Here is a 22,533-nt window from a genome sequence, read left to right as displayed (position 1 = left end):
ATCATTACTCTTCCTGCCTTGGTTAATTATTCCCTTGTCTATGCCAGTTTATCAGTGTTTTTCAGTGAGTACTAGATTTCCTCTGCATTCTCTCGGATTCAGACCTGATTATTTTACCTTTTGACTCTACTTTGTCTTACTGGGATGTACAATAAGTGTCCAATCAATTTGAAAGTCTGTTCCCACTTTTTCTGTTCCACCATATTAAAATACTGCTACTGTAGATTTATAAAAAAAATATTTTCACGAAAATATAAATTCTCTTAATCCCTACATTGTCCAAATTGTCACAGCCTGTTATACCAAACTGGTATCAGTGTGTGACAATGGCACCAAATGTCAGGATTAACAAAGGGCTTAATTCAATAGTTATGTAACAGAAATTAATAATAATCCTCACTTGTCCAGTATTTTCTGTTATATGGGGTTAAAACCTGTAACAGTGCAACTTCTATTGTTTTCACAGTAAACAAATTAGCAATCGCCTTCCTCTCGAATGCATCACGGTTTTCCTGGCGCCTATGGCACGCTGTTCACACATAATGTTTGTGATCGTGCTCGGAAGCCCTCTGAGGCCAATCTCCATGCAATGGGACAACAACAAGTGTTTCAAATTGATCAAGAGAGACCAAAAGACCTGCACAAACAACTGGCAAGGAAATCAGACTAGATGACAAGGATGAGCATTTGCATCCTACAGATCATATTCTTGCTTCTTATGGTGTTTAAAAAGTATATATTCTTTGTGCTATCCATCCAATGAGGTCTTTCCCTTTTGATGCACATTCACCTTCATACTGATCAGTTCCGTAGTTGTTATCTCGGCAGAATCAGCCTAACTTGGCCTTTTTCTACAGCTCTTCTGTTGATATAAACTCAGCATCTACGTTTCTTTGCCAGCAGTGGGGTGTCTGTGCGAAATGACAATACACATTGCACACCAGGACTAAAATGACGTCGTGAATGGATCTGTTGCACCCCGCTTTAGAGATGGTAAGAGTGATAATGTTATATATAAGATGTAATTGTTGGTGATAGTTGATTTGTAGCTGCCACAGCAACACTCTCTCACCCTCCTCACCCACACAACTGCACACCTCTCATGTGGACAATAGTCTTTCATTTCAATGCAGTGTGTCATTCATGTAAATACTGCCAGACATGATCCTTATCATTTTGTGTATTGTTTAAAAGGTTTATCTCTTTGAACAAAACAAACCCAATGTCTCCAATGTCCACCACAGTTGTCTCATCCGTGATTCTAACACCAGCATGGACATAAAACAAGTGGAGATGCGTTTGTGGGAACGTGATGTTAAAACAGCCATTATATCACTGTATATTTAATTTCCTATTGCTAATGCTATTCAAATAAGCAGCTAATCTTGTTGGAGATAAATTTAAATGATACTAAAAAAACATTTTAGTATTAAGCAGGATTTTTATGGTTTGTTGTGTTTTAGTTGCCATATTTGAAGTACCGTTGATGTGTTCTGTGACTATGCATGTGGGCACAGCGTTGTGCTGATGCTAAATCTAAACATTGTGCAGCTCTAAAGTTAATCCTCTCAGATTGGGGTTGATGCTTGATGTAATTGCCAATTCAAGGGAAAAAAGAATCGGTGCCGAGCATGCAGATGGAGGGAAAACACACACAAAACAGGCAGAGTGAAAAAATGACCTGTGTAATTTACCACCACTCTAGAACTGACCGTTTACAATTTAAAGCTATTGCTCTGTCAACTTTCATCGCAATAATGATACCACCCCCCCCCCCACCCCCCACCCCACCCCGGAATCTTCTCCTTCTCTCTAGTGACAAGCTGTGCAAACTATTGTTCATTTATGATAAATCCCCCTTTACTGGGAGCTAAGTGGGGGTATTGATTCTGTTTCTTTATTCCCTGCTGTGACACTTCAAAATATCTCCTGTGCAGCCAGGCAATAGACCCACATGCTACTTTGGAGCACAAGATTTTTTTTTAATCAAAATATATAAGGATATCTTAAAGTATACTTTTCTGTTGTTCTTTCGCCCTTGAGATGTCGCATCAGGATAGTGTTGTTGCCTGTCTATATATAGACATATAGACAGGCATCAACAGGTATGGACTGTGAACATCCTCTGTTTAGTTGCTTTACATGTTGCAGAGTATTTCACCTCCCGGTGGGGAATATTGGAGCGACGGTGACGCGCTTGACGTCTTTTACCAGGGTGCTGAAGCACGTGAATGGATGCTCTGGTGCGCGGCTCTGATTGGCCAGACACGCGACTCCCCCACCAGGAGTGCAGTTTTGTTCTCCCACTCGTTATTCCACCGATTCACAATCCCATGAAGACCGCTGTGCTCAGTGGGCTCAGTGCGCTCCAGGAGTTGGGATTAATCTCCTTATTAAACTCTCGCAGCATGGAAGCCACCATTTACCAGATCCTCTTTGAGGAGCTCGGAGACTTAAACTGCAGTTTGATAGATGTGTTCCAAGACACTTTATTGGAAAACGCTTCATTGTCATTGATGAGCATTGATGGTGAGATGAAATTGCCCCCCTTTTTATGCTTGATTCTGAGAAGTGTTGCCTAGTGGATGTCGGTTATTATAAAGCGCATGTATTTTCATTCTAATACTTTCTTTTTCTTATAGGTTTATATTGCAATGCCACAACCGATGAGATTGGAACTTGCTGGCCGCGGACCGGCACCGGGAGGATTGTAGAGAGACCCTGCCCCGACTACATCAACGGGGTGAAGTACAACACAACAAGTAAGTTCTTTATCAGGCATCTATTTGGGATGAATGGTTTATTATCACTTATGAAAAGATCAGCTTGCAGCTTCAAAGATAGACTAACCTAACCCTAACCCTGATTTTATAGTAAAAATATAGGGCTCGTATTCGACCAACAAATCAAACTAACTTTGTGTCACATTGCTGTGTACAGTTCTATGATTATTGATTTCTAATTGTTTATTGTTTGAGGCCCGTTGAAGGTCCTTAGTCTGCACTGACGTAAAACGGCAACGACTGTAAATCTCAGCCGTCTTTCGCGCGCCTTGCAACTGGAACAGCTGCGTCAAAATGATCGCGTTCCGTTCGCGGACCGTTTAAAGGACCAGTCTACTCAAATTACTTGAATATCATTCATGTGCTTGTCATTCTTGGTCGGTTCTATTGCTTAATTTTTTTTATTGCTCACTTTATCAAAGAAAAGGTAAGTCTAAATAAAAAATGGATAAACAATGAGAAATGGATTTTGCTGTATTTATCAAAGATCTCTACATTTGTCATATTAAAAAGAAAGAATAAAAGCTTCAGTCTCCTATTCAGTATAGCATAGAGGACTCTAACGCTAAATGTATGCCCCCCGGCATCACCTTCCAATATGTGACCTGAAATGGTAATGGCCCAGTCTTTACTCCCAATAGGAGCTGCTCAGCTAGATTCCAATTTCAATTTGAAATAAACTGAGGGAAAGAGTGAATCATCCATTATCTTCATCTTCCAAACCGCTTTGTTCGTTACCGGTTCGCGGGTCATGCTGGAGCCTATCCCAGCAGTCTAAGGGGCAAGAGGCAGGGTACACCCTGGACAAGCCGCCAGTTCATCACAGACAATCATTCACACCTCACACCTATACGGGCAATTTAGTGTAACCAATTCACCTAAATTGAATATTTTTGGTGTTGTGTGGAAGCCGGAGAACCCGTAGAAAACCCACACATGCAGGGAGAATATGCAAACTCCTCACAGAAAGGATTTGAACCTGCAACCTTCTTGCTCTGAAGCTAGAGCGCTACCCACTGCACCACCGTGCTACCAGAGTGAATCGTATAAACCCAAATTTAGAGCTGACAGCAATATATCACAGCTCTCTACCACAACACCTCCATCACGTTATGTAACGTCTCTGTTAATCATGAGACAGACAAAGTTGTTGTTGGCTCACTGGTAATTGCAGAATTCATTTAGCTAACGAAAGCGTAGAAAATAGCTCCTGGGATGCATAAGGGGGTTCAGGGTTACACTGAGAAGGTGTCAGTCTGGATATTTCATTTAGCACATCAGTAGCTTTCCTCTGTTATAGGCTCAGGTACAATGTCAAATACTACTAAACCCCCTAATAACCGTGCACCGTATTTAAACATCCTGTTCTCATCAGCCACCTCTTGCTGCATTCCTTTGCTCTTTGCTCTGCTGGTGTCCCAGTCTTAGTGTGACACGTTTGGTGATTTGATCTACTCAGTAAAAAGAGTAGCCACCCTCCCTGAAAGTGCATCTTCATTTAGTGACACCCTTGTGGATCGATATAATATTTGTGACAGGGTAAGGGATGTGATAATGCAGGGAGATTTCAGTGAGTTAATATCTCTGCAATATTGATCTCCCAATCAAACTCGAGCCCTTTCAAATGCACGGGGTGCATAGGCGTTAAGAGCTTCTCAAGGTGATTGTGCAGCTATTGCCTGCTGTTTTAACCAATTGAACAAATTGCATCCAAGATAATGAGTGTGACGAGAATAAAAAAGGAAAACGAACTCCTTCATGACAGTTAAGTGACGTCAGTTCGATAGAGGTCGGTTCTGAGCTGGAAGCTGACAAATTCTTTCTTTCCCTCAAAATCCTTCTCAAGTGTCAGTTTACTTCTATCACAGACTTGACTGTTATAATTAGCGTCACATAACCGACATCTATTTTTGACCCTGCATGAGCACAAACCCTTTTAGAGGATTTAGCTCGTTTTTTTTTTTTTTTTTACATAATGCAGTTTCAGGTTGGGGGCAAAATAAGACAGATTTACCATTTGTTCACTTCACAGTCGTTTGTTTAATAAACAACATTTTATAGCTTGCTTCACACGCTGACTACAGAGTCTTGAGACCTTCAGCTGTTTCCTATTGCAGGTCCCCCATTAGTGGAATATAATAGACTTTTGAATCATTGCCTTATGGATTGGACTCACAGGATCAGATTTGGTTTAGCTCTGTGTCATCAGTTGACATGTATGGAAAAAAAAAACATACCGGCAGTTGGAATTTTAATGAGAATTTGTTGAGCACGATGCTTCCACTTAGGCAAAGCATCAGCCTGTCAGGAATCAAAAAGAGGTTTGATGAAATAAAAATATGCAGGCTGTCGGTGCATCTCTCCATACAGACACTAGGTGCTGTTTCACTTCGCATTCTTCTCCACTCTACATTCAGAAAGGACATTTTTCTTCTTAGCATTTGTTTGTTATGGACAAAACATAAGTGAATGGATTTCGAGGGCATAAAATTACTCTAGAAAGGTGGATGTTTGAGTTCTAGTATGGCTGTTTATTAAACATGATCAGTTAAATATGACTTAATAAAAAGTCTTATCGAATGCACTATGGTTTCACAGCATTTGTGATGGGGGTCCTGAGACCGAGGAGAAAATATGAGCTTCATAGTGCCTTGCTGTGCAGCCTGAAGTGATGGAGAATTAGAGCATTATTTTGACGTGAAGCTACAACACACAGATACAAACCAAAGCCTAACCATATAGCCAGCTTCTCCCTCTCAGTCTGAACCTTTCCCATCTCATCTGACCTATGGAACTAACAATAAATGTCCTCTGTCTGACGTCCTGTAAAGTGGCAGAGCGAAATATTTAATGCTAAGCTGAATATTAGAAGAGCGTGACCTAGAAGGGGGTAGGGTTTTACTTTAAGAACGTGGCCCTGTTTTTCCAATCACTGGAGGATACCGGATGAGGTGTTTTTTGTGTAACCTTGCAAGTTATTTTGAAGTTCTTTAACAATGAATGAGTAAGTTTAATGATAGCAAAAATGTTGCACTTTTGTTAAAAAAAAAGGTTAAAATGTCCATTCAGGTAAGGGGCTAGACATTCTTTTTTATTTCTTTAAGAATGTATAAATATTAATGTCTCTGCAGAGTGGTTGAGGAGGTTTATGCATTTTTAATCTTTCTGTCCTGTTTTTCTTTTTGTAGGTTTATGCACATCATCACAGTTGGGACAGTTATTGCACATGATTTGAAGTCTTTTAATGTCACTGGCTTTTGATAGGCTTTCTGTTAAGCTTCAGGCATGAAAAGCTGATTACAGTAGCAGAAATAAATTATAAAAACAGAGCATGCCAATTAAGAGGATTCTTTTAAGGAAGCCCAGGTGGAGTGGACAGTGGTTATCTGGATCAGAGAGAAAGGGGAACTAGATATGTATATGTCATGCCTCCAAAATTAAAAATGGTTGACTAGTTTGTGCTGCAGAGGAAATCATTTAAATGCTGCATGAATTTTTATTTTAAACAAGAAAGCACCAAACACCAGAGTTAGACGGCTTTCTGTTTCCCTGAGGAGAAATGGAAGTTACCGTCATTTTGATGCTTCATTCTCCGGATCAGTCTTGTATATAAACTGTTCAAGATTCACCAATGGCATCGGAGGACAGAGCTATAATTTAGCATCACTAATGTATCACCAGTGTTTATTGGTGAAGTTTGATGACAGTCTAAACGAGCCCAATGGTAGTTTAATCTTCCGTTATGCTTCCATAATTCCCAGTGTGGAGGAGTGATATGAAACCCATATTTCTGAATCTGAAATGCACTCGGAGAGTTCCACATTGAAATGTATTCATGTGAAATATCCAGGCAACGGCTTATTCCAGACACCCCGACCAACTAATTGTGTGGTGATTTTGGGATGGCGAGATGACTGGATCAGCGAATCTCTGAGACTGTAGCTTTTGTTGAGTGTTCCTGATCTACAGTGGTCAATACCTACCAAAAGTTGTCCGAGGAAGGGAAAATGGTGATTTGGTAATGGGCGGCCAAGCAAAAGCACCCACCCTGGTCTTGTGAGTATCAGAAATGGACCATGGAGCAATGTGTCAGTTCCCTGAGGATCACATGACACCAGGGTGCATTAAGGGAAGAAGGCAATCCGCCAGAGGACGTTTGATGAAGGGATGTTCTGCTGGGAAACCTTGGGTCCTGCCATCCATATGGATGCTACTTTGACACGTACCACCTACCTCGGCATTGCTGCAGACCATGTACACCCTTTTATGGAAATGGTATTCCCTGATGGAGGTGTCCACTTCCAGCCGGATAAGGTACCACCACGCAAACATAGTTCAGGAACAGTTTGAGTAATGCAACATCAATTTTGAGGTGTTGACTTAATTGGCCTCCAAATTCCCCAGTGCTCAGTCCAATTGAGCTTCTGTGGGATGTGCTGAACAAACGAGTCCAATCCTTGGAGGCCCCACCTCGCAATTAAGGGATCTGTTGCTTTTTTTTTTGGTGCCAGATACCACAGGACACCTTCAGAGGTCTCGTCAAGTCCATGCCTCAATGGGTCAGGGCTGTTTCGGCAGCATAAGCGAGACCTGATATGATGCAGGTGGTCCTGATGTTATGGCTGATCGGTGTACACTAGTAATATCTGCTTATGTCTACTTTCCTTTGTTGACTTTGGTACCGTAACACTGGCTCTTTATTTGTACCTTGGATATGGTACTACTCGTTTAGTGATACTGCTGTTATGGCTCTAAAAGCAGGCAGGAAGAGGTTACGCGAAACAGAACAGAACACTGATTGAACAGCTATTTTTCTTTTTTTGTGATTACTGTATGAGGAGGAGGTGCAGACGATGTTCCTCATCCTGTCTTTGATGGCTGATGAGAATATCATGAGAGGTGAGGGAGAGGTGGAACATGTATTCTTCTTGAAACAGTTGAAGATGAAGGTGATGATATATTTGAACAAAACACTAAATATGCAAATCTTTGCATGCAAAATCGTATTTTTCAGTCAAAGCAGTATCACAAATATATTTTGTTATTTAAATAGCAGCACCTAGATCAGATGTCTCATTCTCCCACCCTCGCAAAAAAAATGAGAACACACTTGACTACACTTCATAATCAGTCACTGATTATTAGGTTGTTCTTTAAAACATGTACCTATAATTTTACACATTCTGTTCTACATGCATATTTTCTAATTCCTCATCAATCTTGGAAATGTGATGGTCTGTCTCATTTTGAAAGTGTCTCTAAATGACAGAATGGCTTTTAAAAGTTACTTTCTTTGCATCAGTGTCTTGGGAGTTGTTCTCAAATAACTTACCAAACTGGCCTTTTCCATCATAAAATCTCTGAAGATGGACCAGTTGTTTGTTAAATACCCCTAAATTCTCCTCCACCATCAGCAGAGGAAGCAGTGGTGTCACTGGAATTAAAAAAAATCCCAACACATCATCTTACCAATCTTATCACCTTCTGACTCTAAGTCTGTTGTGAAACAAACAATGTTTTCCTGCAAAAAAACACGTTAGCTGGCTGTGAATCCACGCAATGAGGAATTTCAATGGAAAGCTTAAGAAACACAGCTGTGAGTTATAGATTACTCAGATACTGTTCCTCAGGGTCTTCTAGCTTTTCTGCTTCAGTGCTCATCACTCAAGCACGGTGCCTTAAAGTCAGACCCAAACTCCAATTCTTTGTTTGTGACGTTCATATAAGATGTGCAGCGAAGCTGCTGTCATACTTTACGGAGACGGGATGGAACTTCAATTATGAAGACACTGGATGAAATCAATGGATTAATCAACAGAAAACAATCAACCAACAATGATGTGTAGAATCATTGGCATGGGTTGGATCTATTGGTTGTCATTTTTTATACATATATTGTTGTCTAGAGACTCTAATATCAAATAGTGGTGCCCAGAGTTGATGATCTTGGAGCTTTGGTAGTTGCACCACCATGAAATGATTTATATTGTTTATTTATAAATCTCTCTCTCGCTCTCTAAAAAAAAGAGGAAAACTGTTTTAGCACCCTTTTTTCCTTTGGGACACTGTCTCCATAGAAACCATGCCTGTGTCATTTTGTTACAGAGGGAGGAGGCAAGGAATCCGGTGTATTTTGTACATGAATGCATTTTATTTATAAGCTTTTAAACCTTTCAGGGGTTCTATTTATTATTTATTTTTACAGGCACAGATTTTCTAATTTCTAAGTCAAAGGGTTCTCATCTTGTGCGGAGCAAATTTTGTACATGCTAGCTTAATCAAACTTTATACATATATTAACCATTTTATTTGTTACATACATTTTTTTTAGTGGGTATTCATGTTTTTTTATTTGTGTGCAGAGCCTCATAATGGTGGGTGATATTTTTTCAAAATTTCCGTATTGATAATTCAATGTTTCTGCATGCATGCACCAAGGACTAGACATTTATGCTTGGGTTTATGTAGAGATTAATTTAAATGTTTTCAGAGGACACCAAGAGCAGAATTATTGAAATTCAAAATCTGCCTCTTTTGAATAGAAGACTTTATGAGTTAAGAGGCATCTCTTCTTGGCATGTTTAAGCTGTAGTGCTTATTATTGGACAGACGTCAACAGTTTAATGCATATATGTATCGGAAAATATGCACCACCGTTATCGGGAACCGGCGCAGGTGCTTAACGGAACAGGCTTCGTTTCTTCTGATTCTGTTTTGTTTGGGCAGGTGTGAACGCTGCTGCGGATTAAACAAGTGGACTCTGGGCCACCTGAAAACGTGGGTCTCGGTTCGCTTGCAAGTGAACCCTGGTTTGGTTCGTATGCAGTGTGAAAGCTCACTGGACCAAACACAGGATCAAATGTACATAGTAACGCTATACGCAGCGCATCGCGGGTAGAGTAAGGTAGAGAAGCGAACACTCCAAACCAAAACAAACATGGGAGAGGGAGGGATTTCCCCTCCTACTTTGTACAATCGACGAGCGCCCCTTTCAAACCGCGTGATGTTGCTCAGAAAGCTTGATGCGCTTCACGAATCACAGTGTGAAAGCAGAAGCGAAAGAAATGATAAATACAATGTTGTGATTTTCAGCTCCCCAATCGAACAGAGTCCAGAGACTTGGTCAGGTGTGAAAACGATTTTAGACACAATCTATCAGCAACATACAATGCAGTATTGACCTCTGACCAAAATCCACAACAATCTGCCACACCTTGATGCAGCTCAACAAACAGCTCACCTGAGGGTGGGGGGACAACGACTCGTCACCTTATGGACGCTAAAGAAAGACTCCTGAAGATTCATTAGTCAGGTGTTAATGACTCCCGGGGATCATTATCATTCATAAGGAGAATGCTAATACTCCTGCAGTCTTATTGCCTTGGTGGTTTTGGTCCTTTCTTTGGCTTCTCCTCCAAAGGAAGTACAGTATCTGGAGTGGACCCTCGACCAATCTTTTAGAACTGAAGAAGCCTCTTGGATGAGAGGCGAAACGTCATCAGTCAAAGGTGAACAAGTCCAGTTGATGCTTTGTTTTTTTGCTCTCCGTGATTTACCATGACCTGCATGATTGAGAACCTACACAGACATTGGACATTAAAGCATGGCTAAATATGACAGCAGTAGCAGACAGTATTCACATGTATTTTTTTCTGATTTCCTGATCCAGTTTTCCTGATATTTTGGACGTCATCCTGCCTTCAAGTCCTTACCTGCTCTTTTTGCTGCTCTATACTTCATGCTGAACCCTAAAATTGTAATTGGCTGAAATGTTCCATGCTGTAACGGTATGCCACAGTTCACGCTGTTCACAGTTAGCGAAATTACATTTCAAATGGCTTGAAGGACAAGCTGCCACAGCGGGTTCAGGTGTGCTTTCATCTCTGTCTGTTTTTCATCTTTACTGTGATTTTAAATGCATCCAAAGGGAAACCACAGCCTCACTGACCATTTTACAGCAGCACAAACAATTGTGCAGTTAGGGCTTCTTCCAGTTTTGTTAACACTTAATATAAAATGTGAAGAACATTTCTGTCCCGTGTAACACACAGATGGATCCTCAGAAATGTGTTCTCGCTGCACCAGTGTCTTGAATTAGTCCTGCCTCAGCACTGCAGCTTGCTCTGATAGAATTCACAACCTGCTCCTATTCCTCTTTCTGCACCATCACAGCTTGTTTCTGAGATTCAATGTGATGTTTGCCTGATGATGCCAGAGACTGTAGCTGAAGCACTTTGTGCAGCAGTAATAGGGATGCTATAAAAAGTGAGTTTGATTGGGTTTGTTTGTAGATTTGGCTCAGGATATTTGTTTAGGAGGAAAAAAAGTTTTTTTTTGAAGAGATCGCTGACAAAAATAAGGCATTAGACTGGCTGCAGTGAAACTTTGGTTGCTGCACACTTAATAGACCAGAGGGACCTTATCTGACAATGACTTGACAGGATTTCATGACCTTTTTCCACGTTAATGCAGTTCCCAAACACTTCTATGAAATATCCGCGCCAGTCTTTGGTCAAAATAGTAAACAGATGCTGCAGGACAGCGTCCGTCATTTCTGTCTCAAACCGCTCTGCCAGAAACGCTCTAAACCCGGAAGCAAAAGTACGTTCATGGTGAGCACGCGCGCATGCACGCTACCATGGTAACCCGTGAGGGACGTTTTTGGCACACACAAAAACATTGTTGACAATTTTTGCTGGAAGATGACCACAAAAAATTAACTTTATCCATTCTGCTCTTCTACTTCAACTCATGCAGGAGACAGAGGGAGAGCTAGACGTGCGGAGCACGCACGCACGCACACACACACACACACACACGGCGCGATGACAGCAATAATCTCAGGGCATAATAAAAAATATTTAGAATCATGATGGCTTTATTTTACACTTCTCCCTCATCTACTTGTCACACCAAACATCTTACGGATCTGAACTAATAGTGTGTGTGGTTTCAGCTCGATCTGCCGAGCTGGCAATAAACCCACCCGCGAATAAACTCAGGACGGAATAAAAATGCTTTGAATCATCCATCCATCTTCAAACTGCTTATCCATCCGTTTATCCGTTTATGTCCACCCAGGAGACGAAGGCTATCAGATCACGGTTGCTAGTGTTATATTGTATTTCAAGTGACAGTTTCAGCACATTTCAGGGGATTCTCCTTCTAGTCATTAAAATGGCTTCAATATTTAACCAACTTTGATTCAAGTAGCTCTTGTTCAAATATCTGAGAAGGGTGATTTCCCTCCAGCAACAACACAAAGCATTGTCTTGTCCTAATACAGTGACCAGACTGAATTACATTACAAAAAGGCAGCTCTCTGCTAAGGTACCCCAACCTTTCTTTTACGTTGTTGTTTCCATTTGCCACAAGCTGTTTCCCCCTCTGTTCTCAAAATGCTAAATGTCACATTACATAACATAAAGTCCAACACGAGGGGCTTTGTCTGTATCACAAGTTGCTACAGGGACTTCCTAGGTGGGTGGTTTTCTCACTTTATGCCATATTTTTAGGTCACTGAATGAATATGAACATTTACAGTCTAGAAGTGTGGCATTTGTTTGAATTGTGACTGTGAGAGGGGACTGATGTCATGCTGAGTCATAAGTGAACTGAATAACAGAATAGATAGCTTTTGTTTTGGGGGGGGGGGGGTAGCTTTTCTTTGCTTTTTTTCACATTTTACAATATATGGCTGTAAGTTTAGCTTTTGTACTTGTGTTTTTTGTGACGAGTGGGTTAATTAATGTTTAAATCATGTCGCTCACCTGCGCAGCAACTACAGATGGAAGTTAGCAAGTATATGTGGCGCAGGGCAGCTTTTATCTAAAGTCCATTTATGCCTGGAGGTGTGGAGCAGTGGGTTGTTAGAGGAAGGGGTCAGGGATGTCTGTTTGTGCAGCAGCAGAGTTTATAACCTGACCTGAGCTCATGCACAGAATTCAAGGAAAGAAAGGTTCTAACCTGCTGCCCAACATCTGCACATTTGATCCCAGAGAGACAGAGAGGAAAGAAGTGAAGTAAAGAAAAGAAAATCTTTGTACAGCTCTGTTCCTCTCCTATTCCCAGGCGTTGACCTGTGGTTAAAGATAAAAGAGCCCTTGAATTTGTGGTGAGGCGCTGGAAAATGAAAAATCCACCTCAAATTGGGTTTTAATGCAGATGTATGCAAAAAAAATTGTCAGTCAGAGGCTTTGCATTCCTCTGCAATGAATAAAAAATGTGTGTTGCTGAATCGGTATTCTGCATGAGATTAAGATAGCAATGTGCACGTTTCACCTCCAAAGGAATTGCATAGGATTTGACTCGACTTCCTCGAAACACCAGACTGTAACCTTGCCATAGCAAAGTGTCAGCCTGCACAGCACCGCCTGGCAACTTCAGCGATGGACGGCGAATGGAGATGAGAGGCTGGAGCAGATGAACAGATTGAGCCCAGCAAATATTTACAAATGTGACAGCTGTTTGCAGCAATATGCTACAATTTCATCGTTTTCTCAACTGAGCCCCCGACTCGTGTCTTGCAGGGAGTGCTTACAGGGAATGCATGGATAATGGGACATGGGCGTTGAAGAGCAATTACTCAAATTGCGAACCCATTTTGGAGGAGAAGGTCAGTGTGGCATTGGAGGAGCAATCTTGCTTGTCTTTCATTCTGCAAGCACACCTATTTTACATAAATGCTCATCACAGCTTCTCATCATGAGACTAATGGCACAGGGCGAAAATCAAATGATAATAGGAAAGGGAATGTGTCATTCAGCAGCTTATTGAACCCCCCCCCCACCTTTCTAATTTCTATATAATGGAGTTAAACAATTGTTTCCGGTCGATATAACATGTAAAAACCAGTACGCTTTTATCAGTGACATAAAGCCCCGTATAAACTGATTGTTGTCGTGCTGTAAGAGGTTTTGGCTTCATTACTCTGATCTTCATTTTTCCAGATACATTTAAGCATGCTATCTGAAGTGTTTTGAAGGCTTTTTCTTTCTCTTACTGAAGTGAAACATCAAAACAGCCAACATGGAAAAATAAATGGACACACCCTGGTTCTGTACATGCATTTTTGTATCCTTCACCTCTTCACTTTGTTTTTCCTTTTGCAGAGAAAATATCTGATGCATTACAAAGTAGCGCTGATCATCAACTACCTCGGCCACTGCATCTCTGTGGGAGCGCTGGTCGTGGCCTTCATCCTCTTCTTGTGCTTAAGGCAAGTGCAGGAATATTTCCCAACTGATTATGTCTTGCATAAGACCTCACAGAGCATGATCAGAGCAATCCATGCATTGTCTTCAGAGAGATTATCATTAACTCGCTTATGTCAAATGGATAGAAACTCGGCTTAGATGTAACAATCAGGCTAAGCAAGACATGAGCTCATGCACACACATGCACACACACACACACATTTTTTCTATGACAAAACAGGGAACGTACTAAACACCCTCAGCTGGGTTGTTCTATAGTTTGATCGATGTGGCCTTCCGTGTGTTAAAAGGCTGCCAGATCAAATTGTTTATCACCACGAAGCTCAAAGATGACCTGGTGACCTTTTCTACAGCAGTCTTGAAAATACTCTTTATGAAAAGAATTTCACTTTTGACTCTCAGAATCTTAACGACATCAGATTTGATACAGGTAGAATTAAATTTAAGCCTAGTGAGGGCTCTATGATTTATGTTGAAATTCCCTCTATTCTTCATGTTCTTAAAAGCACAGTGTTCTTTTCTTTCATGAAAGACACAATTAATAATGTTTTTGGGAAGATCTGACACAAATCAGGAGAGTTTTCAATACATTTTCATTCCACTGTACGTAAATACAATTTCCCTTTGTATTGCATGTAAAGTGATATCATGACGCAGATGCAGTGCAAACAGGAACTTCTGGTTGCTTATTTAATTTAAAACTCCTTTAAAATAAATACGTTGAAATGGAAAAAAAAATGTTACCTTTTCTTCACTAACATGACTGGACAGACACACAGGATTTTAAAAGGTCAACAAGGTCTTACCCTGCCATGAATGGCTGTACTCATCTGTAAGCTGAGAATATCACTTTAAACCCATTTCTTCTGTCAGACAATAAAAATGTGTCTTTCTTTCATGTTGTGGCTCAGGAGCATACGCTGTCTTCGGAACATCATCCACTGGAATCTGATCACCACCTTCATACTGAGGAATGTTATGTGGTTTTTGCTTCAGTTGATTGACCACAATATCCACGAGAGCAATGAGGTGACAGCCTACAGAATGCTCAATCGTGCTACTATTTATATTATCATTTATAATTCACCTAACTGTGAGGGTTTTTCTTACTTTTTCAGCCTTGGTGTCGATTTATTACAACAATATACAACTACTTTGTGGTAACAAACTTCTTCTGGATGTTTGTTGAAGGATGTTACCTTCACACGGCCATTGTAATGACGTACTCAACTGATAAGCTCCGAAAGTGGGTCTTCCTGTTCATTGGCTGGTGTGAGTATGTTCATGCTGATGGTGCAATAGTGAATACTTCATTAAATTGCTTTACTCACAAATGTTTCCCTTCCTAGACAAAAGACTCACGTGAATGTTAAACTTTATAAGTTAAAATGCTGAAAGGTCTACAAGACAGGAGTGAGACCAGCCATTATGTATGGCTGAGGAAAAGACAGGAGGCGGAGCTAGAAGTGATGGAGATGAAGATGCTGAGGTTCTCCTTGGGAGTGACCAGGTTGGACAGGATTAGAAATGAGACAATAAGAGGGACAGTGAAGGTTAGACATTTTGGAGATAAAGTCAGAGAGACCAGACTTTGATGGTTTGGACATGTTCAGAGGAGAGACGGGGGCTATATCAGTAGAAGGATGCTGAGAATAGAACTGCCAGGGAACAGGGCTAAAGGACGACCCAGGACAAGATACAGTAGTACAAATTAAAATGCAATGCAAAATGCAAGTTGAAGAAAAAAAAATTACAAGAAAAGAATTGTGGATCTACCTATTTATTTGGATCTTTTCCAATAAATAAAAAGCGTAATATGAAAAAGCAGAACCACATAATTGACATTTCTCCCAAATAAATAGTAAATAGACCAAACTGAAAAACTGCACTGAAGTCTGGCAGCAAGGGAAATGAGGGGGAACCTTTAGTACTCCTGGCTCAAGGCTACATACATTCATGTGATAAGTAAAGCACTGCAGTGAAGTGTGAAAATGTTCTCTTTCTTGCGCTTGAATTCCAGTGATGAAATGGGTTTTGAACATGTAGCAGATGCCCCGCAATGACCTCATGAATTAACTATGTTCACCTTAGCTTACTTGTAGAGAAAGCAAGGAAATGCATGGTGTCAAAATGTTCCCTCTTGAGCCAGAAAACTGCTCTTGATTATTCGCTCGCACAGCAAGCTGCTTTGAGTCAGTCACTTCATTTCGTCTCATTATGTTTTTCTGTTCTTGTATGAAGAAAACTGTGCCTACCTTACTGCACCTATTAAACATCAAAGCTTTAACCAAAGAATGAAAAATAATAAATGCAATTTGCAGAATAACGGATTACTTATGACTTGTTGTGACATGGATGACATAGAAGTGAAGGCTTTTAAAATAGAACTGAAGTCAGACGTCAGTGGAGTTTTAATGATCTGATGTGATTCGTTTGCTGATTAGTGAGGTAATTCCTCTGATTATTACTTCAAATTCATCAAATGCTCCTGCAGGCGTAGATTCAATTTAGCTTCAATTCATTTAATCTGTGCAAGACAAACTCCATTGGGTGTATTTTCATTCATTATAATATCTTGAAAATGTACATTTTTATATATATATATTTTAGGCCAGTCATTTCTGATGATTCTGAATCATTTGCATATTTTACAGCAGTAATCTTACTTAAATGGAGTGGTAGCTGGAGTCGACGGAATGGATTGGCATCCAGTTTAAATTGTATAATTCCCCAAACTGGTTTCATTCTTTCTCTGGTGAATTGTGGAAACTGCGAATCAATTTGGAGTTAAGAGAGCTTGAATTGTGGCACTGATATAAATATTGAGAGATTGATAATTAGAAGATGGAGGAGGAGTGAGAAATGATAACTGTATTCCATGAGAGGAAGATATCTTTTCTTTCAGCTCCATTATGCATTGTGGGTAATTTGATGATTGCCTAAATGAATGTGATTGTCTGGCTGATATCTTGACCTTATCTTTACCAGCACATATTATTTCATCCCCCTCTAGAGTCTTTTTTTTTTAGCAAGGTTATGAACTAAGCTGCCTTAGACCTTCCTTGAACTGAAGTATTAACTGATTTGGGATAACGGTCCAAGGGATTATATCTTTTAATTCCATCTTGAAAAAATCATCAAAATGGTCCTGATCCAACAAAGGCTTAAAGCGATGTATAATAAGCAGAAGATTCATTAACATGAAAACAAGTCAAGGATTTTGAGTTAAAATGAGAAAAAGGATGTTTTGGGTGAAAGGGTGCCAGATTTATTCTTGTTATATGATCATTTTTAAATCACAAATGATTCATTCTCTATGAGCAACAAATTAACAATATTTTTATGTGGCACCTTCCCTGTCCTGCACATCTGAGTCATGCATGGATACGTGCGATACGTAACTTACTTTATTGAAAAAACTGAGATGATAGTTATTGCACTGAATTGTCCTGCTGTAAATGTGTTATCTTTGTTTATTCCAGGTATTCCATGCCCTATAATAGTGGCCTGGGCCATTGGAAAGCTGTACTATGAAAATGAACAGTAAGAGTCCCAAAGAAATTGCTGGTCATGTTTCTTATGTTTCCGTTAATTAAACAATAATAATTTATTTGCTTGTGACAACAGATGCTGGTTTGGTAAAGAACCTGGGAAATATATGGACTATATTTACCAGGGACCAGTTATTCTTGTACTCCTGGTGAGCAGCAATACAGAAACCCATTCCATTTTTACATTGCTTATCCAATCATTCTACACTGAGATGAGACCATATTGGTGTAAAGTGATGAGAAACACTTCCCCTGTAATGAAATTGTTTTATAACGACCCATTCTCACCCTGTATCTAACTTGTTGGTGAAATTATTCTTCCTAATGGTTCAAGGTGTTTCCATTCAAATGAATACTAAAAATATAAAACAATAATTTCACATGTGCAGCCAATCAGTAGGGTCGAGGTGACCTTTCTTAATTGTCTTGGTGAGGAAAAAAAAGATTGCTTTGAATTGTCTAATTAGCTATTTAACCTGTAATGAGCATGTTATCTCCAGTATTTCAGACATTGGCACAAGGTTTAAAACTAAATAATATATTGTGTTTTTTCTTTTCCTAGATAAACTTTGTTTTCCTTTTCAACATAGTCAGGATCCTCATGACAAAACTACGAGCGTCAACCACTTCTGAAACAATACAGTACAGGTGAGTTGATGCTGTGAATGATTACCGTGTGAAGGCTGTGAAGGAAGAGCTGCTGAGCTAGAAAGTGAATTGAATCCAACCTTCATAATTACTGTCTACTTCCAAGTTCTGACTTCATTTATTGTTTTGTTTTTTTACAAATCTGTGAACATTACTGAAAAATGTCATTTTAGAGAGATCAGGTTTGTGCATTTGAAAATCTGTCACTTTTCAATATTGGGTGTTACATGCAGTAGTACTGCAATTAAATACATATGGGCTTTTTGGAACCTCAAGGGTATTTACTGTAATTAAAATCATTGATGGGAAATTAGTCACTGAAATGATCAGACTTAAGGTGAAATTTGCCAGATTTTTTTCTGATTACAGTTGTTAAATATTTGTTTCCTTAGAGATGTGACACGTTTCCTTCACCTCTAATATTTAATGTTACAAGCTTTAATTTGAACATTTATTTATTTATTTAATTTGGAACATGTTGTTCCACTGATCTGAAATTAAATATGAGACCTGGTACACACTATTTCATTTTGTCCCATCGGTAATCTCTAGAGGTGGAAAACCTCTCATGTTTCTCAGAAGACCTGATGAAACAGTCAATGCAAATATTTGACGTGTGCTTGACAGATGGGAACTGTGTGGAATCCTACTTCATGTTGTTGTTTTCTGTTTTTTGCATCTAACGACTAAAGTGTGAAAGTGTTTTCTCACCTTTCATGTTAAGAGTGTTTTCCTCCTTCAGTGCACAATTGTGCTGTCACACCTTAGACAACTGCAAGACAAGCTTTTCAGGCTCGAGTTGGATTTACGGCTGTTGTGCGGCAGATATGCTGACATGAGCTATCCAGATTTAAGTGAGTGCAAGACAGGCGTGTCGAAAAAAATGTAATGAGCAGTACAAACAGCAAGGAAAGACAGGGATTTCTTTGATCTGTCAATAGCTCGCTCGTCACAAGTTCAGGATTATCAATAGAATACATATAATAAAAGAAGGTGGTGGTGTATTTTTATTTTAAGCTATCCTTTAAGTTAATTTGAAGGATTTGAAATCCAAGTTGCTCCCTTGGTCAGGCCAGCACCCTGCGCATTGGGATGTGAGAGAGTATGAATGGATGTGTGCTGTAAAAAAAACCCCGAAAGTGTTTGGATACCAGCCCCAGGATTGATGTATTAATGCTACCATTTAAATGGCACTTTCACAGCGCTCCTTAACAGAGTGACTCAACTTATGGAAACACGAGGCTCCATCTCTTGCAATTTCTTAGTATCTTGTGTGCATCTTGTTTATTTTCTGCCACTGACTCGTCTTTCCCCAGAAATTAATTGGGTGGCATCCAAGTTTCTATTGAAGTAATTTTCTGAATCAGGCAGCTGATGTTCCCACAGAAAAGCTGTGAAAGCAACGCTGGTCTTGCTGCCGCTGTTGGGCATCACATACATGCTCTTCTTTGTGAATCCGGGGGAGGACGACATCTCGCAAATCGTTTTCATCTACTTCAACTCCTTTCTTCAATCTTTTCAGGTGGGAATAAGCGAAATGATGCAGCGTGACACTGCCGCAGCCCCCACACACACACACTCGGATACAAAGTGGATCATGCTGTTCCTAATGTATCAACATGGCAGACCTGTAACACCTCTTTCAGGATTACTTTTGAAGTTGCAGGCCCTCGTCTTGGAAAATAATTTTAAATAGCATAATGGCTCTGCTTACAATTTGGGCTTTCTGCCTCAGTGCTCTCTTTTGACGGGATTATCAGCGCCATGTTAGAACGAGAAACACAGAATAAACTCAAATTAAGAATAAGAAAAAAACATATCCATGACAACTTCCCATGAAAGTAATGTGTCCTCTTCCACGTCTTCTGCAGGGTTTCTTCGTCTCTGTGTTTTACTGCTTTCTAAATGGAGAGGTAAGTTTCTATTTAGAGGCAAATGAATTAAAGGATGAATTATGTCTTCCCCTGCTGAGAAGTCGATGTTTTGCCAGTGTTTGTTAGATGTTTGTCTGTCAGAAGAATTACGCAAAACCTCCTTTAATTATATATCTGGGCAGGTATGATATGGACAATTGTATTTTTCTTTCTTCTAACTTCCTGCGTGTTTACACTCTCTCTATCACCAGCCTTTAATGTATGCATGCGCACGCACAAACACGCACACACACACACACGCCTAACACCTCTTGTCAAGGCAAGTTGCCAGTTGGCGTAACATCATGTTCATCTTCAGGTGCGTTCGGCAGTGAGGAAAAGGTGGCACCGGTGGCAGGACAACCACTCCCTCCGAGTTCGAGTGGCCAGAGCCATGTCCATCCCCACATCGCCCACTCGAATCAGCTTCCACAGCATCAAGCAGACCACGGCTGTGTGAGACCGAGAGACCATGCAAGCACAGAATCTCCAGAACATCAGCATCAGAATGTTTCCAGTTTGAACAGTTCATTTCTGTTGTGACACTTAGAGCACCAATGCAAACTAAATGTGAAGCACGTTGGACAAATAAGATCCAGCTCATTGTAAAATAAAATAAAAAATACAGCACACTTTACACGAGGAGCAGGTTTCGACAGACAGAAGCATGCCACCATTAAATGGTCTGAAGTCTTTGCGTTTGACGCTGCACTGATCTCCGTTCTGTCGCTTTTACTGGCGGGCTGTTTGACTGGAGTCAGGACAACAGCAGGACTCTTCAATAGGTCACACACTTTACTCCATTATTGCTTAGTGGGAGGGCGACATGTCATTCTTTTAATTAGTCGAACATGAGTCACTAAAAATGTTGCCAGTACACACACACATACACACACACAAAAAAACGTATTTCTATTTAATGTAATTAAGAACAACATGGAAATACCTTTAGTCACGGCACCTTGGTATCAACAGCTGCTTTGGGCAGTTTGGAAAGAGACATCTCTCTATATGTCCATCACTGTTTTTTTTCTGTTTTCCCATTGTGTGCGAGAAGGAAGGTGTGAACAACGTGCGAGCGATTATTTGAACCGCCAGAGGCTCCAAAATGAACGCTCCCCTCTCTCTTTCTCTGTCTTAAGTCATGGATGTGATGCATTAATATGCCTCCACTCTGCCATGCACGGAATCACGTTGGCACAATAGAAGCAGATTAAGTTCCTTCAGCCTTATGAACCCCGTGTGGCTTTCTAATAACAAACATCGCCCTCAAGCTGTTGGTTCAGCAGAGGAGAACTGCTATTTTAGGCTGCACACAAGATAATGAGAGCCAACCATGGGCAAAGTCAAACTCCAAAAATACTTGTTATGGACAGGATAAAGAGGGAAGCCAAAGGATTACAAAGAAGTCAAAAATGTCATGCAGATGATACTTTGGTGTAAAGCTTTACTATCTAACACTGTCTGAGGGAAAATATGATTGTTCATTATGACGCTGAAGCCAGCAGCTTCACTTAGCTTAGCATAAGGGAAGCATCGTGGGTAAATGGTGATTGGTGGTTGTCCGTCTACGGCTACGCCATTAGGGAAGGCAGCGTACAAAGAAATAGTTCCTTATTTTCCATTGATTAATTACATTAATGTTTTTGGTGTGGATTATTAAAATACATTAATGAATGAGGGGACTGTGCAGAACTTCTTTAATTTCAGGTTCAAACATTTCAGTCTTGATGCCAAGCTAACACTGCTGTCTTTTCATATTTGAACTGGCATTACAGAGTTCATGATCAATTCATCTAACTCTCAGCAGCACACCAAATTATTCATGTTTACAAAAATGTGCATATATTTATTTATCAGGATGTAAATCCAGTGTATTTGCAGTGGCACAGAATATAAAAACACATAAAGTATTTCTGACCAAATGTGATGTACAGATAATAATATTTATCAATAATTGTTCAGAGATATTTACAGTTTTCTGTCATTTATTTATTTTTGGTCCCAGAACTTATGTGCAGCTCAACAGGACGGAGATCTAAATGTTTTATTGTAGTGGTTGTTCATAATCATATTTGTTTCCAGCATTTCAGAGCATGATATATAAAAAGGAACTAAACATTACCCAATAGTTGTATATTAAAATTCCTATTCTCATATGTAAAAAATAATAATTATAATTTATTCAAACCCACCAAAGAGATAAACTGTGTTTTCCAGCACTGAACATTTGTAATGTGTACATTTATCTTTTATTTTTTCCCCCCACTGCACTTTGTAGACCAGAACCTTGATTTTACTCTCAACATCATTATGTACTTGATGAAATGTGATGAATGCAGTGTGATGTCAGATTTGTCAACTTATTGCAGTATTATTATTACAATTATGTATTAAAACATTTGGTGTACTGATTTTATAG

General features: G+C 39.9%; 1 protein-coding gene across 1 annotated transcript; it reads left to right on the top strand.

The window, feature by feature from the left end:
* Positions 1 to 2,402: 2,402 nt before the first annotated feature.
* Positions 2,403 to 20,571, top strand: LOC137904235 (corticotropin-releasing factor receptor 2). Its single transcript, XM_068748386.1, has 12 exons — positions 2,403 to 2,529; positions 2,643 to 2,762; positions 13,313 to 13,398; positions 13,895 to 14,001; positions 14,911 to 15,028; positions 15,118 to 15,271; positions 17,482 to 17,542; positions 17,627 to 17,699; positions 18,113 to 18,198; positions 19,585 to 19,720; positions 20,070 to 20,111; positions 20,431 to 20,571. The coding sequence occupies exons 1-12, from the start codon at positions 2,409 to 2,411 to the stop codon at positions 20,569 to 20,571; spliced, it is 1,245 nt and encodes a 414-aa protein (XP_068604487.1). The 5' UTR covers positions 2,403 to 2,408.
* Positions 20,572 to 22,533: the final 1,962 nt, after the last annotated feature.

Source organism: Brachionichthys hirsutus, chromosome 15 (assembly GCF_040956055.1).
Source record: "Brachionichthys hirsutus isolate HB-005 chromosome 15, CSIRO-AGI_Bhir_v1, whole genome shotgun sequence".
Classification (NCBI taxonomy): Eukaryota; Metazoa; Chordata; class Actinopteri; order Lophiiformes; family Brachionichthyidae; genus Brachionichthys; species Brachionichthys hirsutus.
This window is presented reverse-complemented; position numbering and strand designations above follow the sequence as displayed.

Coding starts and splice junctions, on each gene's coding strand:
- LOC137904235 (XM_068748386.1), top strand. CDS start 2,409: ATGGAAGCCACCATTTACCAGATCCTCTTTGAGGAGCTCGGAGACTTA. Junction 19,721..20,069: donor CCTTTCTTCAATCTTTTCAG/GTGGGAATAAGC, acceptor CGTCTTCTGCAG/GGTTTCTTCGTCTCTGTGTT. Junction 20,112..20,430: donor ACTGCTTTCTAAATGGAGAG/GTAAGTTTCTAT, acceptor GTTCATCTTCAG/GTGCGTTCGGCAGTGAGGAA.